General features: G+C 44.9%; 1 protein-coding gene across 1 annotated transcript; it reads left to right on the top strand.

Annotated features, from left to right (window-relative positions):
- The first annotated feature begins 7,876 nt into the window (after positions 1-7,876).
- LOC122392939 (pre-mRNA-splicing factor CWC22 homolog) lies at positions 7,877-13,408 on the top strand. Its single transcript, XM_043388320.1, has 3 exons — positions 7,877-8,014; positions 10,815-10,951; positions 11,789-13,408. The coding sequence occupies exons 2-3, from the start codon at positions 10,820-10,822 to the stop codon at positions 13,178-13,180; spliced, it is 1,524 nt and encodes a 507-aa protein (XP_043244255.1). The 5' UTR covers positions 7,877-8,014; positions 10,815-10,819; the 3' UTR covers positions 13,181-13,408.
- The last annotated feature ends 77 nt before the right edge of the window (positions 13,409-13,485 follow it).

Below are 13,485 nucleotides of genomic sequence, written 5' to 3'. Positions count from 1 at the left end.
CGGGTTGGACGGACTTTTGGACGGACTTTTGGTCATTTGCGCATGTAATGGTGGCCAGAAATGTTTCATACCGCTTATTTTTGTACTGAAAGGCTGCGTCAAAAATCATCTTGCACGTTGCTCATCTTACCCCATGGGCGGGGTAAGTTGAGACACGTCGTGGGGAAAGTTGAGCATGGATAGAAAAAGCGAACCTCTTCTTTTCCCGGGCGCGGCGAAGAGTGGGCTCTTTTATTTACTCCATGGCATACATACTTATGGCAACGTTTTTTCCTCCATCAAAAAGTAACTGTTTAAAGCCTTCCAATAGCTCGTCAAGTTTTCTATCAAGGCAGAAATCATATTATCCTTCAGATAATCTGCAAATCGCTTACAACTTGTGTAATCAACAAAGAAAAAACAATTTCCTACCATTTTTATTCAGCAGAAACAAGCGCAGCTCAGTTTGGTTTTCGGCAGCGGAGACAACAATGGCTTATCCGGCTCATCTTACCCCAGGTGAAAATGGCTCATCTTACCCCACCCGTGGTCATTTTCGATTAATGGCTGACACCTGCTAAGGAAAATAACCATGCACCGCAGATAACAACCATCTCATTTTAAAGGCAAAACATGTCTTAGTTATTAGGGGTGATACCACATGTTACCGGGGCTGAGCGCGAGAACGTTGCCGTCTCACGTGAAAGACGTGAAAGACGTGAACATCGTAAGCTAACGGCACATGGAAGCTCAAGTCAATTAGCGCCATAGGCCAGCTGAGAAACATGGGTTGGCTAAACTTGCCCCTTGGCTCATCTTACCTCACTCTCCCCTATTTGGGGCTCTCAACTTTGATTTGTTAAAGTTTTTTGTCTGTTCATTATAAAAGCTGTCAAATTTGCCGTATCATTAAACTTTTATTGAGTTTGTATTTCACACTTATCTAAAATGAACAATTTTGTCACTGGCTTCTTTTATGAATGGAATTGGATGGTCGCATGAATGAACGAATGAATAGCTCCATTTGAGCATCAGCTGAAATCAATCCTAAAATTTAATCTACCAGTCTGCAACGAAAAGGTTTAAAAATCAGTGCAAGTTAGGTGCAGTTTCTAATCTATGCCGTTTTTTATTAAGTGTCTCATAGCTCCTTAATCTTGAGCCGCTTCTCTTATGATTCATTTTATGTGGTGCTTACATTGTTCAAGAAGTTATAGTATTTGAGCTCGTTGGTCTTAAAACTGCTATCGAAGTAAATTAAAGTGTTTCGGGCTTCGGCACTTAAAAACCAATCGATATTTAACCCTCACCCACTTAGGCATTTCTTTTCAGCGTCTTACATGTAGCGGAGGGGCGTAGAAACCCTCAGCCATTCGGCCCTTGATAAAAATAGCCAGAGCTTCGCTGAAAAATAAAAAAAGAGCGAGCTGCTCGTGACGAGAGAAATCCGATGATTTGAGGGTCCTGGTCATCGCTGACGAGAGAAAGCCAATTATTTTTATGTCCCGGTCAATGCTGAGATCCTAGGTTACTGGATGCTCCCAACGCATCATTTTTAGAGTTATGACATCGAAATACACACCAAACGATAGAGAATTGATCAAGAATCACGATAGTGAAAGTTTCAAGTCGATACCTCTTACCGTTTTGCCGCAATCGGCGCGGAAATCTGAAAAAGTTAGATTTTTCCGAAAATTTGACCTTTGACCGGTCATAAGTAGGTCAAATGTTGACCTAGGACCAAAAAATATACCACCAATCGCGAGATCTCGTTGAGAGCAATCCGTTGGTTTTTTCCGCTAAGCTCTACGACGCTCCATTTTCAAACGCCAGAGGGGGGTCGCACCACCCCCCCCCCTGCATGGGCGAAGGTGGCAGAACACCGTTTCGTTATGCGCCAGGCGCGGCCATAGCGCGGGACGCGACGCCAGCGCCGCCTATCGGCAACGCCAGAGAACTAAGGTCGGTGAGAGCACGGATTTTGATGGGTGATAGCGCAGTGTGAAAAAATAGGAAAGTTACATGAAAATGTCGCTATACTACGGTATAGTTCACCATCTGAGCGACATATTTATGTATTTTTATCCATGGCGGATAAAAATTGGACCCGGGATCTGGCCATGGAAGAAAAAAAATGTTGGTCAGTGTAAGCACGGATTTTCGTGGAAATGAGCACAGTGTGAGAAAATAGGGAAGTTACATAAAAATGTCGCTATACTACGTTGTAGTTCGCTATCTGAGCAACATATCTATGTATTTGTTATCCATGACGGATAAAAATTGGACCTGGGATCTGGCCATGGAAGAGAAAAATGTTGGTCAGCGTAAGCACGGATTTTCGTGGAAATGAGCACAGTATGAAAAAATAGGGTAGTTACATAAAAATGTCGCTATACTACGCTGTAGATTACCATCTGAGCAACATATTTATGCATTTTTTATCCATAGCGGATAAAAATTGGACCTGGGATCTGGCCATGGAAGAAAAAAATATTGGTCAGTGTATGCACGGATTTTCGTGGAAACTAGCACAGGATGAAAAAATAGGCAGCTTACATAAAAATGTCGCTATACTACGCTGTAGCTCACTAACTGAGCAACACATCTCTGCACTTTTTATCCATAGGAGAGAAAAATTCGACCCGGGATCGGGACATGGAAGAAAAAAATATTTGCACCACCAAATGAAATTAAGATACATCACTCCCGTTATATTTGTATTGAGTCTTTCATGAAACAATTTCGCTATACTACGGCAAACAGCACGACGTCTCGCATATATTGAGACATATTTTGACAATGCAATGTAGGTATAATACAATTTGGAATGTTCATAAACATTTTATCTTCTCCTGCCAAATCCCGGTGCCAATTCTCCCCGAATATTGGTAAAAAATACGTCAGGGTAAACGCATATTACTGAATTTAATTGCATTATATCGCATTTTTCAGTTTATCGTTAAGTCTCCACACAGGGACGTTTTCATCTGAAGTTTGGCCGCCGGAGCCACCGCGAGGCCTAGTTGCACGAGTAGCCGATAGTCGGCGCCACCGTCGCACTCGGCCGCAGCCAGTATACTGCCAAAAATGGAGCTATTATGATATCGCTCGTTGGTAACTAAGTGTGGCGTGCTTCATAAATGATCGCCGCATAGAGAAACAACCGTTTAATGAAGAAAATGACTTATATTTTACTCATAATAACAATCTGAACCCCAATGTCCGCTTCTATATGGAGTTTGGCGCATAACGTACGGGCGAGGGTTAAAGGTAATTTGGTTCAAAGATTTAAAATTCTCAGACAAGATGGACAAATAATAAGGGCTATTTAATTTTCTGGAAAGTTGTAAAATTGATTAACTCCAGGGCACCAAAGAATCGTCGCAATCCTTCGCTTTGCCGCGAGTTATTGGTGAAAAACAGGGGGCGCGGTCTACTTACATCTACTTATATCAATGTGTGCCGTGTGGTGAGGGCTAATATTCATTTTATCTGTGTTGATGAATATGCAACAATTTCTACATGAACTGAGACCAGTCCATAAGAGTATGTTTTTCTCACGGACAATGACAATATTGGAGAAAAATAAGTGTATAGGTTTAACATCGATGAGAACTATATGCGGCACCGTCTCGGTCTGGCCAGCCGGGTTGCCGATAAAATACACAAATGTTTATAAGCTTCCATGATGCGCTTAAAAGACTGCTAAAAAGATTTAAAAAATAAAGATAACTACTTCATCGATTTTAGCGAAAGAAAACATGTATGCCTAATTACTTATTTCTTGCCACTGACGGAGGCGCTTTTTTGTGCGAAACGTCTGGTTTTATTCGTATTGTTATTGTATTGTCATTTCCTGTGAGAAAAAAGGATAACTCTTCAGTTAGTAACCGTAACAGCGAAACGGCTCAATGTAACACAATTCACTGTGTATACGAAACCTATAATTGTCCCTAAGAATAATCCTATTTACAACTTTTAAAAAGATACAGCCTATACAGCTTGGGCATACATTTTTTTCTGCATTAAGATAATATTCATTTATCTCCACAGAATATGGTAAATTAGTGCTGCTGAAGTTCGCTTTCGAAGCGTCTCCTCCAGGCATTCCACAGCTCTCGTGCCATTTTGGATCACGGAACATGGCTGGGCGCAGGACAGGCCGTCTGCGAGCTTGGACGGACCACGTGACCACCTCCTCCCCTCCCCCTCACTCCCGTCCCCTTCCCCAGCAGGGCGTCCGATCTAACCGCGCCCCAGGCAGTCGGCTCGGTCCGACCCTCACTGGTCGAGCCACGGCGCACACTGGTCGGAAACGCTCCAGCGAGAGGCCAGCGGCCTTTCCGCAAAAGTTTTTTGCTTATTATTCCACAACTAGTGAAGCAAACTTCATAAAACTTTGCATACCTTCTCTGTCATATGTAAGCTATCATTTGGATGTCAAGCACTAAATATATGACGTGAATCTGTTAAGTTATGACGTCATAATTGAGTATAATACAGGATCTAGCACCACTTTAAGTCAACAAGGGAAATTGGGAGCTGCTATTCGGGCACCGGGAATGGTTTCATGCACTCCTTGCAAGGTCCAGTGCTTGACTTTAGCATTTTTGACTTTGCGTGACGTCATTTATGACGTCACTAAGGCCATGTAAGTTTTTCGTCAATAACTCCTGATCAGATGGAGCTAGAGAGTCGGGAAAGCCACCATTGGACTCAGGAAGACCTGCCGAATCGAATGATATGCGATATGACCTCCTTCAACCATTTTCGTGACCTGAGGGGCTCCGACCTGACCTTGACCCGAGGTTAACACCTTAACCCTCGCCGGCACAGGGGGATGCAACCCCCCCTAAGGTTTTTCGCGAATAACTCGCGTAAAAAGCGGCCGATCGCGACGAAACTTTCAGTACCCTCGCATTGATCAATTTTACACCTAACCTGAAAATTTCATGACCCTGACCCCAATGACCTTTGACCTGTGACCTCTTTTCCGTGACCATGTTTGGCCGAAATCGCGATTCGGCGTATGTCGGCTCGCATTAGCCGCGCGTTTGCAAGCTTTTCGTGGTTTCAAACGTTCAAACATGTGATTTGATGTTGCTCCCATACATTAGGATGGGTGTCAAGGTCACCTGAAGGTCAGGTCAAGTCATTGACCTTCGGTGACCTCGGGTGACCTCGGTTCACTTTTTCGAGTTTTACATGTTTCTAGGCTAGTTTTTGGAGCTGAATTCGAATTTAGCAACCATTTGAACATTTACGAAATAGTTTTGGCGCCTTCGTAACGTGTTACGAAGCTGTCAGAGGCGGTTGACACGTATTACGAATACCCGTCACAACCCCTACCGGTTGACCTGACCTGACCTGACCCGACCTGGTCTAAATGCTTAAAGACATCATCTCTGATCAAAACTAATACGATATTCGTGATCAGCACCCCGGAAAACCACATAGCAGCCACAATTTACGACTTTCTAACAGGTCCCGATTTTCCCGGTTTTCGGGTCATTGACCTGACCTGGAAGGTCACCCGATGACCTAGGACCAAAATTGGGTATCATCGGCTTCCTCTCGTGACGGGCAACACGCTCGTTTTTCTTCCACGAGGCTCTAGCTCGATCAGGGGCCAAACGCGAGGGGGGGTCGTACCCCCCCCCCCTTGTGCCGTCGAAGGACGCAAAATGGCCTGTGCCGGCGAGGGTTAAGTTGACTTCACCCGAACACCAAGTATAGCATTCAACGCGCCTGAGCTAGACAAACACGATTATGCCAAAATCGCGGCAGTGCGACCATTTTTGGCAAAGTAATTAACCTAAAACCGAGCCCGTGCCTTGTGGCACTTACCTGACCTAAGAGGTCACTGGCTGACCTAAGACCTTAAAATCGGGTAGTACCTAATTTTTGCGTCTTATAACGGCACACAGGCGTGTTTTTTTCCGCGAGGCTCTAGCTCAATTACAGGCGCAACGGCGAGGGAGTTGTACCAACCCTCCCCGGTCAATGTAGAAAACCAATCGGTCCGGCCAGGGTTAAATACCGGAATTGTGATCTAATGTAAAAAGACGGCCCAAGGTAACCCGACGTCAGTGACAGGTGTCCTATATTTGCAGCGTCTTATATTCACGAAGGTTTCAATTTCCACTTTCTTCAGCCGAGTGATGGTTGTCAATAGCAAGGCTCTCTAAATGCAAGCCGTAATCGCCACGCAATATGTGGAAGGCTTTTGATGTCAATACATACATAAATGCATACATAAAACGCGCTTTTCACAAAATTCATAAACTCAAGCGCATCTGTTTTTAATGACCAGTCAACTACGCATGGATGCGTGCAGGCCACACAGGTCAGCGTAAGCCGGGCGCGGCGGCCGAGCCGAAACTGGGGCGGGGCGGGCGGTAGTTGGGTAGGAAGAGCGGCTCCTGCAAATTTTGCGCAAAAATGCGCAGTTAGCTTTTATGTTGCCCTGGTGTAAATTTAAATACTACTTCATCTCACAAAAAATCAGAGTGGAACTAGATGGGACTACCTGTTGTTTCCTTACCTAAACTTTGCAGTTATATTCCAGAATCACTGTAGGAGAGCCTTCATAAAAAAGCTATAGTACATCTTAGTTAGGGAAAAAGTATACCAAAAATTTTGCACTGACCAGTCGGCAACTTCATAACGAACATTTTGATGCATAATATGTGGGATTTCAATTTGGTGTCTATCAGCAATAAGACTCTGAATATCCGGCTCAAGAAACCTCTTGCTCCGCGTCAGTTTCCGAGTTCTGGGATAACCCATCTTCGGGGGCTGATTACAGCTATTTTTGGTCACCCGGATTAGTTTTTTTGGCCTAAGTATAATAATTTGATCAATTTCAAATCGATCTATATAAAAAATAATCCGAAACTCCGGAATCGCCCGTGGCCTCTCGTGAGGGCGTTTCCGACCAGTGTGCGGCGGCCCGGTGCCGCCTGAGTTTGTGCCGGGTGCAAAACTGGAGCAGTAACTAGCGCCGGAACTAGTAGTCAGCACGACCATCGTCAGATGGCAGGAGTAAATGGAATAAGCGGTTCCAGGTTTCAGAAGGAATGGGGCAGGAAAAAGCGCTGAAAACAATGTTTTGCTGATATAGCCATTAAAAGTTCACTGAATTAGGAGAGCAGCACATCATTTTAAAGCCCTTCAGATGGTGGTTTTAATAAGCACACAATAATTTCCCAATTCGCCTCCAACGGTGTCACAGGCAAAGAATACGCTGAAATACTAGTGTGTACAGAAGCAACTGCGGGTCCCTGTACTTTGAACAAATTGCAGTTTTGTTTTTGTATACCTATTTATAGGCGTGACAAATATAGAGTGAATGAGTTGAATGATCGTTTTAGTACTGTGAGAAGGAACAGAGGATCCGGAGCTCTTAAAAGCATGACGAGGATTAATGGTAGTTTGGATACCGCCAACACGCGAATGGCAAGGTTGAAAATCGTTTCAAGGTAGAATTCAGGGTCCGGAAATAACATTCCCGACTATCATCGTCTGTGGGCAGTGACAATGAACATCAGAAGTATTTTCGTTTATATTTTCTGGTGAGAATTGTTTGAGTCTCAAATAAAAAAAGTGTGTTGCTTTAGGTTGCCTTGATGCATCGCCATCAAAATTGAAACGCATGTATGTACTTGACACTATAATTTAATTTTCATGCAGCATCTTTCACAAAGAAGAGGCGTAAATGGCGCTGTATAGACATTTGCGAAGTGCAATATGTGCTCTTTTTTCAAAATGTACTGGTGTTGCCTAGCAACTTGCTGTATAATTGCCAAATTTAAGGTTTCCAAGGTAATTGCTAGGCAACCAGGATAAAAATGTACCGGTGTCGGAAAATGAACAGATGTGATTCATCCACCCAAGTCCATCGCTATTTCCAAGAAGTCGGCATTGCAGCGATTGCAGCCAAAAAACTTGCCAAAAAAGCTGCTGTTGTGAGAACGTATTTATTGTTATCCTCAGTTCGTGGGCTCAGTTCAGCAACCTTTTGGACAATCATCGGGTAATGTATAATTTCCTATGGTGTTTTTTTTTTAATACTTATTACTTGTTGACACGGATAGTGGATACCGGCTTTTATTGCCTTCATTTTTACATTTTTCGCTGCTTTCACCGGCACGGCACTGATACCATTTTGTCTGTTTCAACAATTTTCGAAACATCCGACGATTACAGTTGGGGAAACTATGAGGAACCAAACAAAAATTGGATTAGCCAATCAACGGCTGGAGTGGTTGGGGCAATGACCATATATGGTCATAAAATCAGACAACTTCATCTCTTCAATGCATCCTAGCATTCAAATGAAAAAAAGGCATTATAATGTTTTTTAACCACACAAGGCCTACACTCACTCGGTGCACAATTCACTGGCAGCTCTAAATCGCAGAGCTACAACACAAGGTCAAACAGTGATTGGCAAATGTGGTGGATTGAAACAGACGCGTCAAAAAATGTAAGTGGTACCGTGGTTAAAAAATGTTATTATTTTCATTATTTTGTTTATGGTTTTTCTTATTTTGGTTAAGTTATTATTTTAAAATTGAATATCTTTGTTTATTGTAATTAAATTAAATCTTTTCACAATTTTCTTTCAAAACACCAATCCATTTATTGAATGGCCAGCTGATTGTGACGCCCAGAACCTGCAGAAAAGCCGTTTTCCTATCGCCATTTTCGAGTCAATTCACCGAATTTCATCAAATCACGCTAATTCCTGGTGGAAATGGAAGCCTTTTCTCTCCGTTAGGTGGACGGGATACCGCAAGTACCGGCTTGTTATACCGTTTTTCACCCTTAGTAGCGGGGGCTGCATTTATGCCCATATATGGTCATCAAAAGTCCATTTATTGACCAATCAATTTTTTATCTTCACCTCTTAGTTTCCCCAACTGATAAACTTTCACAGGTCTTTCTGAGTATTGTTCTCAAACTTGACCTCGGGTCAATGGCAATGGTTGAACCTTCAGGCTTCAGAGGGGAAAAAACTAAAATTGAAATAGCTGTAAAAAGCCTGCCTAGCCCGGGGCAGAGGGGTGGGTGTTCTTGGCCCACGGACACCGCAAACTGCTGAGTGTGGTGTGTGCGGTGTGTGCAGCAGGCATGGGGGTAGGGGATGGGTAGGCAGTTGCGGTGGACGGTCCCCTGTCACTGTGGCCGGTCCCGACCGACCACAGCGTTCGCTAATCGCTGTGTGCGGTGATGGAGGGGATGACATAGGGATTAGAGGTGGCAAAAGATGAAAATTTTGGGAACCAGACTCGAACCAGACCCGGCTGGACATTTCTGGAACCAGTCAGACCCGGTTTTAGCTGGAATCGGAACCAGTTGGACCTGTTCCCCAAAAGTCAATTAATACAAACTACTTGTAGGTATCATTAGTTGCATCAAGTAAAACAGCCTATTTCCCACTGGGAATACTCACGAACTATTGTGTGCAAAGAAACATTCACTTCATATTTTGCAATAATGTGTAGTGTGCAATATGTATAGTTTATGGAAGGACCCGGTTGGACCCGTTAGAAAATTTCCAGGAACCGGTCTGGACTGGTTCTTTGGACTGGGTCCTCGGGTCCACATTTTGCCACCTCTAATAGGGATGCAGTGGGCAGAGCTTAGAGCCTGTGTACGGTCCGACTGCACACAGGGCCCGTGAACAGCCCTCAGGTGAATCTGCCTGGTTATTGAATAGTTAACACGAATTAATCATTTTTGACACTTATATGACCTCTAGAAATTGTAATTGTGATGACTGAGGACAATGACCTGCTAGCTGATTTAATATTTTTTGTAGATAACTTAAGCAGATTTGCTTTGTGGCTTGATTTGCTTTGTTGTTGTTGTGGTGCTTGTTTCTTTGCTGCTTTAAAGACCAGTAAGATGCCTTTGGGGGTGACAAACAAGCGAGGAAGAGTGAGCCCTGCATGTGCAGGAGTGTGGGAGGGTACCAACTACCAAGTGACTTGTGCACAGCTACAACACCCTACCCTAGCTTACAGTTATCATATCTAGTGAATAGTGGTGTGCCAAATATGAGGCAATCGGCTCAGCCCTTCTTGAGATGCAGAGGCATCACCCTCAACCCTGCACATATGGTTGTGTGCTATGTGCATATTGATATCGCAATGCCCTGCACCTAAGCTTGTGCAGAGGGGGCTCCAACTGACTTTTGCATGGCCTCCTACTTGCTGGTCCCTAACCATATACCAAAGCTGAGCACAATCAGCCCACCTGTTCTCGAGACACATGCAGTAGCACCCTAACTGTTTTACATGGAAATGCATTGTGAAGTGGGCGCTTACATGTATTTAAAGTTTCGGCACAACTGGCCTAGTAATTACCAATTACGAGTTATTGCAGTTGTTATGCATTTGACATGTGTATTGGGGGGGGGGGGGGGGTCAACCACATGCATCAGAATTAGTCCAATACTTGGAAGGAGGGATGAAACTACCCCAGAAAAAAGACTGCCTGCAAGTCAATCGGTCCAGTGATTGTGGATATATAAGCCCCGCGAAAGCAACCCCATGACCAGGCCTATAGGAGCTCAGAAATTTCTGCTATTTTATTGAAGTTTTCACTTTGCTCACTCACTTGTAACCAGTCCATTTCATTTCCTCCCCCATTCATAAGAGATTCTTAATTATTAGATTGGCACCATTATACTATCTAGTAACTACTAAGACCTAGGAAATTTCTTAATTTTTTCTTAATTAATTTTTTTAATTGATTAATTTCTTAATTAATTACCTTAATTGCCTACTGTTTTCCTCTTAACCGATCACTCCATTTGTTTCACCCAGGTTTCATGGAGCGCCCGGCGGGTGTGGTCGGAGTTAATGGCTCCGCCGAAAACTTCCGGCCGGCCTGTAAGAAGTGTGGCTACCCGGGCCACCTGACCTTTCAGTGCCGAAACTTCATCCAGGTCACCACAGCCAAGGTAGGTCCTGCCGCTAGTGGGGTACTGCTGCCTCAGATCGGTGTTGGGTCGTATGATGCGTGTGTGCAGTGGGAAGACTGGTGGTTGCAATTGGGTGTCGTCCCTCGTCCTGGATGGTCCATTTCAGCCACGCTCCTTAGTCTAACTTTTCTTCTTCTTTTTTTTTGCATCCTGTCGCTGCTGATATGGGTCGATTGAATTGTCTGTATTTGGAGCTGAACGCTGGTTTTGCCGTCCGTTCCTTTCCATTCCGATGTTGGAGTTGGATATATCGACATTCGACAGCATGCTAACTCGGCTGAGGATTATGGACGAATAATCCATAAAACACAGCATGCAGCTGTTTGCAGCTGAAATATTTAAACATAATTGTCCGCTTTTTAGCCATCCCCTTGAAATAATGGCCTGAAAGGTTATGTGGTTATCGCATGCGTCACCTGTCGCATACACCTATCATTAAACTGCATCACTTTTGCACGATTGGCGGGCTTGACATTTTTCTAGGGAAGCTTATGGCTGGGTTTTGCTAACATCCTTACATATAACAGGTAGTGCCTATCTTACTCAATAATCTATATTATGATTTATATATCTTCTTATTTATAATCTTAGACAATTGATATAGAGCAGTCTATGGTATAATATACGGCGCAACTTGAGCACTTAAGTATCAGCCCAAAAGGCCAGAAAGTAAAAGGCATATAATGGATACCTAGGCTTGCTCATATAGATTGCTTGCTACTCAACGTAAATATACAGTTCTCAGCTCCAAGCAGTGGCATTTGTGCTTTCATAATCGCAGCGGCAACTGAATGCGTGTTGCCCCTGTGTGCTCAGGACAGCGTCCTGGACGTCAGTTCAACAAGCTCCGACGATACGGATGACGAGACGCCGCTCAAATCACTCAACGCCGAGGAGCTGAAGAAGCTCAAACACGCCAAGAAGAAGAAAAAGAAAGAGAAGAAGAAAAAGAAAAAGAAGAAGAAGGATAAGAGGAAGGACTCTGACCGTTCCGATTCCGAGTCGGAAACTGATGAAAAGAAGCGACGAAAGAAGAAACATAAGCGGGATCGGTCTGAGTCGGACGATGAACCTCGCAGACGTGACGCCGGCCACTCTGAGCGATCCAAACCCGAACCGACACCATCACATCGCGACCACAGAGGCGGGCACGATCGCCGCCGCGACTCGCCGACAGGTGGCAGCAGGCGTGCTGACAGAGGGAGGGACGGCGACGACAGGTCCCGGAGACGGTCTCCTGAGCGTCGCAAACGATCCGGATCCGGCGATCGCGACATAGGGTCGGGGAGGAGACGCTCCAGCTCACCTGATGTCGCCAAAGATTCCAGGCGGAGGTCGAGATCCCGGGACCGAGGAGGGGATTCTAGAAGGAAGCGGTCTAGATCAACTGATCGAGGGAACTCGAAGAGACGACTATCTCGGTCCGACGAGAGAGAATCCAGGAGAAGACGTTCCGGATCCAGAAGTCGGCCCAAAGATTCCAGACTTCGCTCCGTCTCTGATGACCGAGGTAAAGATAAAAGAAGACGTTCAAGGTCGAATGACCGTGGAAAAGGCTCAGCTAGAAGGCGCTCTAGGTCAGGTGACCGAGGGAAGGACACTGGTAGAAGGCGGTCACGTGACCGAGGAAAGGATCCCAAAAGGGGATCCTCGAAGTCGGGTGATCGAGAGGATAAAAGAAGACGTTCCAGGTCAAATGACCGAGAGACATCTAGAAACAGGCGCTCTCGATCCACCGACCGGAGTAAGGCCTCTAGAAGAAATCGGTCAGTTTCCAGTGACCGAGAAGAGAAGCCCAAAAAGCGACGTTCCAGATCAGCTGATAGAGACAGAGACCCTAGGAGGGATCGTTCCAGGTCTCGTGATAGACATGCGAGTGCTAAGATGCCTGCTAGATCCGGGGACCGTCGCGGGGACTCGAGAAGCCGCCGGTCTAGATCGGGAAGTCGGCAGGGTGGAAGGGACGCCTTACGCAGGTCGGGTGCATCTCAAAGCGATGCCCGAGACAATCGTGATGTGACGCGTGGTGGAGCTAGTAAAAATAAGAGTTCTAGCTCCTCGGGCAGTGACAGTGATACGGAAAAGAGGAGGGTGAAGCAGAGGCGCAGCTCGCCCTCCAGCTCGGAGAGCAGCGACAGTGAGGCAGAAGCCAAATCTCGTGCCGCGAAACGCGCAGATTCGGACTCTGAAACGAGTTCCAGCTCTTAATAACAGTGCTTGTCTTTGTGTGTAAGCTCCGTGAGCATGTGATGCATCGTTAAATGTCATTGGCATGGTGTCGTGATTTTCATATGCTGGTCGTTTTTTTATACCGTATGGCCATAGTACGGCAATGTCGGAATTAAAACGTTGGTGGAAATTTATCATCCGCCGTTTTTCATTTCCAGAGCATCATTTCTACTGCAGCTGCGGTTATCAATAAATCACATCAAAACATATTTTTGTGGGTTTTGGTTTCGCCGTCACCGAAGATCAGTAATCTGTTTTTAGAAAAGTTGTCCTCACTTCAGTTG

Source organism: Amphibalanus amphitrite, unplaced genomic scaffold (genome assembly GCF_019059575.1).
Source record: "Amphibalanus amphitrite isolate SeventyFive unplaced genomic scaffold, NRLGWU_Aamphi_draft 000507F_arrow, whole genome shotgun sequence".
NCBI classification, from domain to species: Eukaryota; Metazoa; Arthropoda; class Thecostraca; order Balanomorpha; family Balanidae; genus Amphibalanus; species Amphibalanus amphitrite.
The sequence above is the reverse complement of the archived record's forward strand: the minus strand, read 5'-3'. Positions and strand labels throughout refer to the sequence as shown.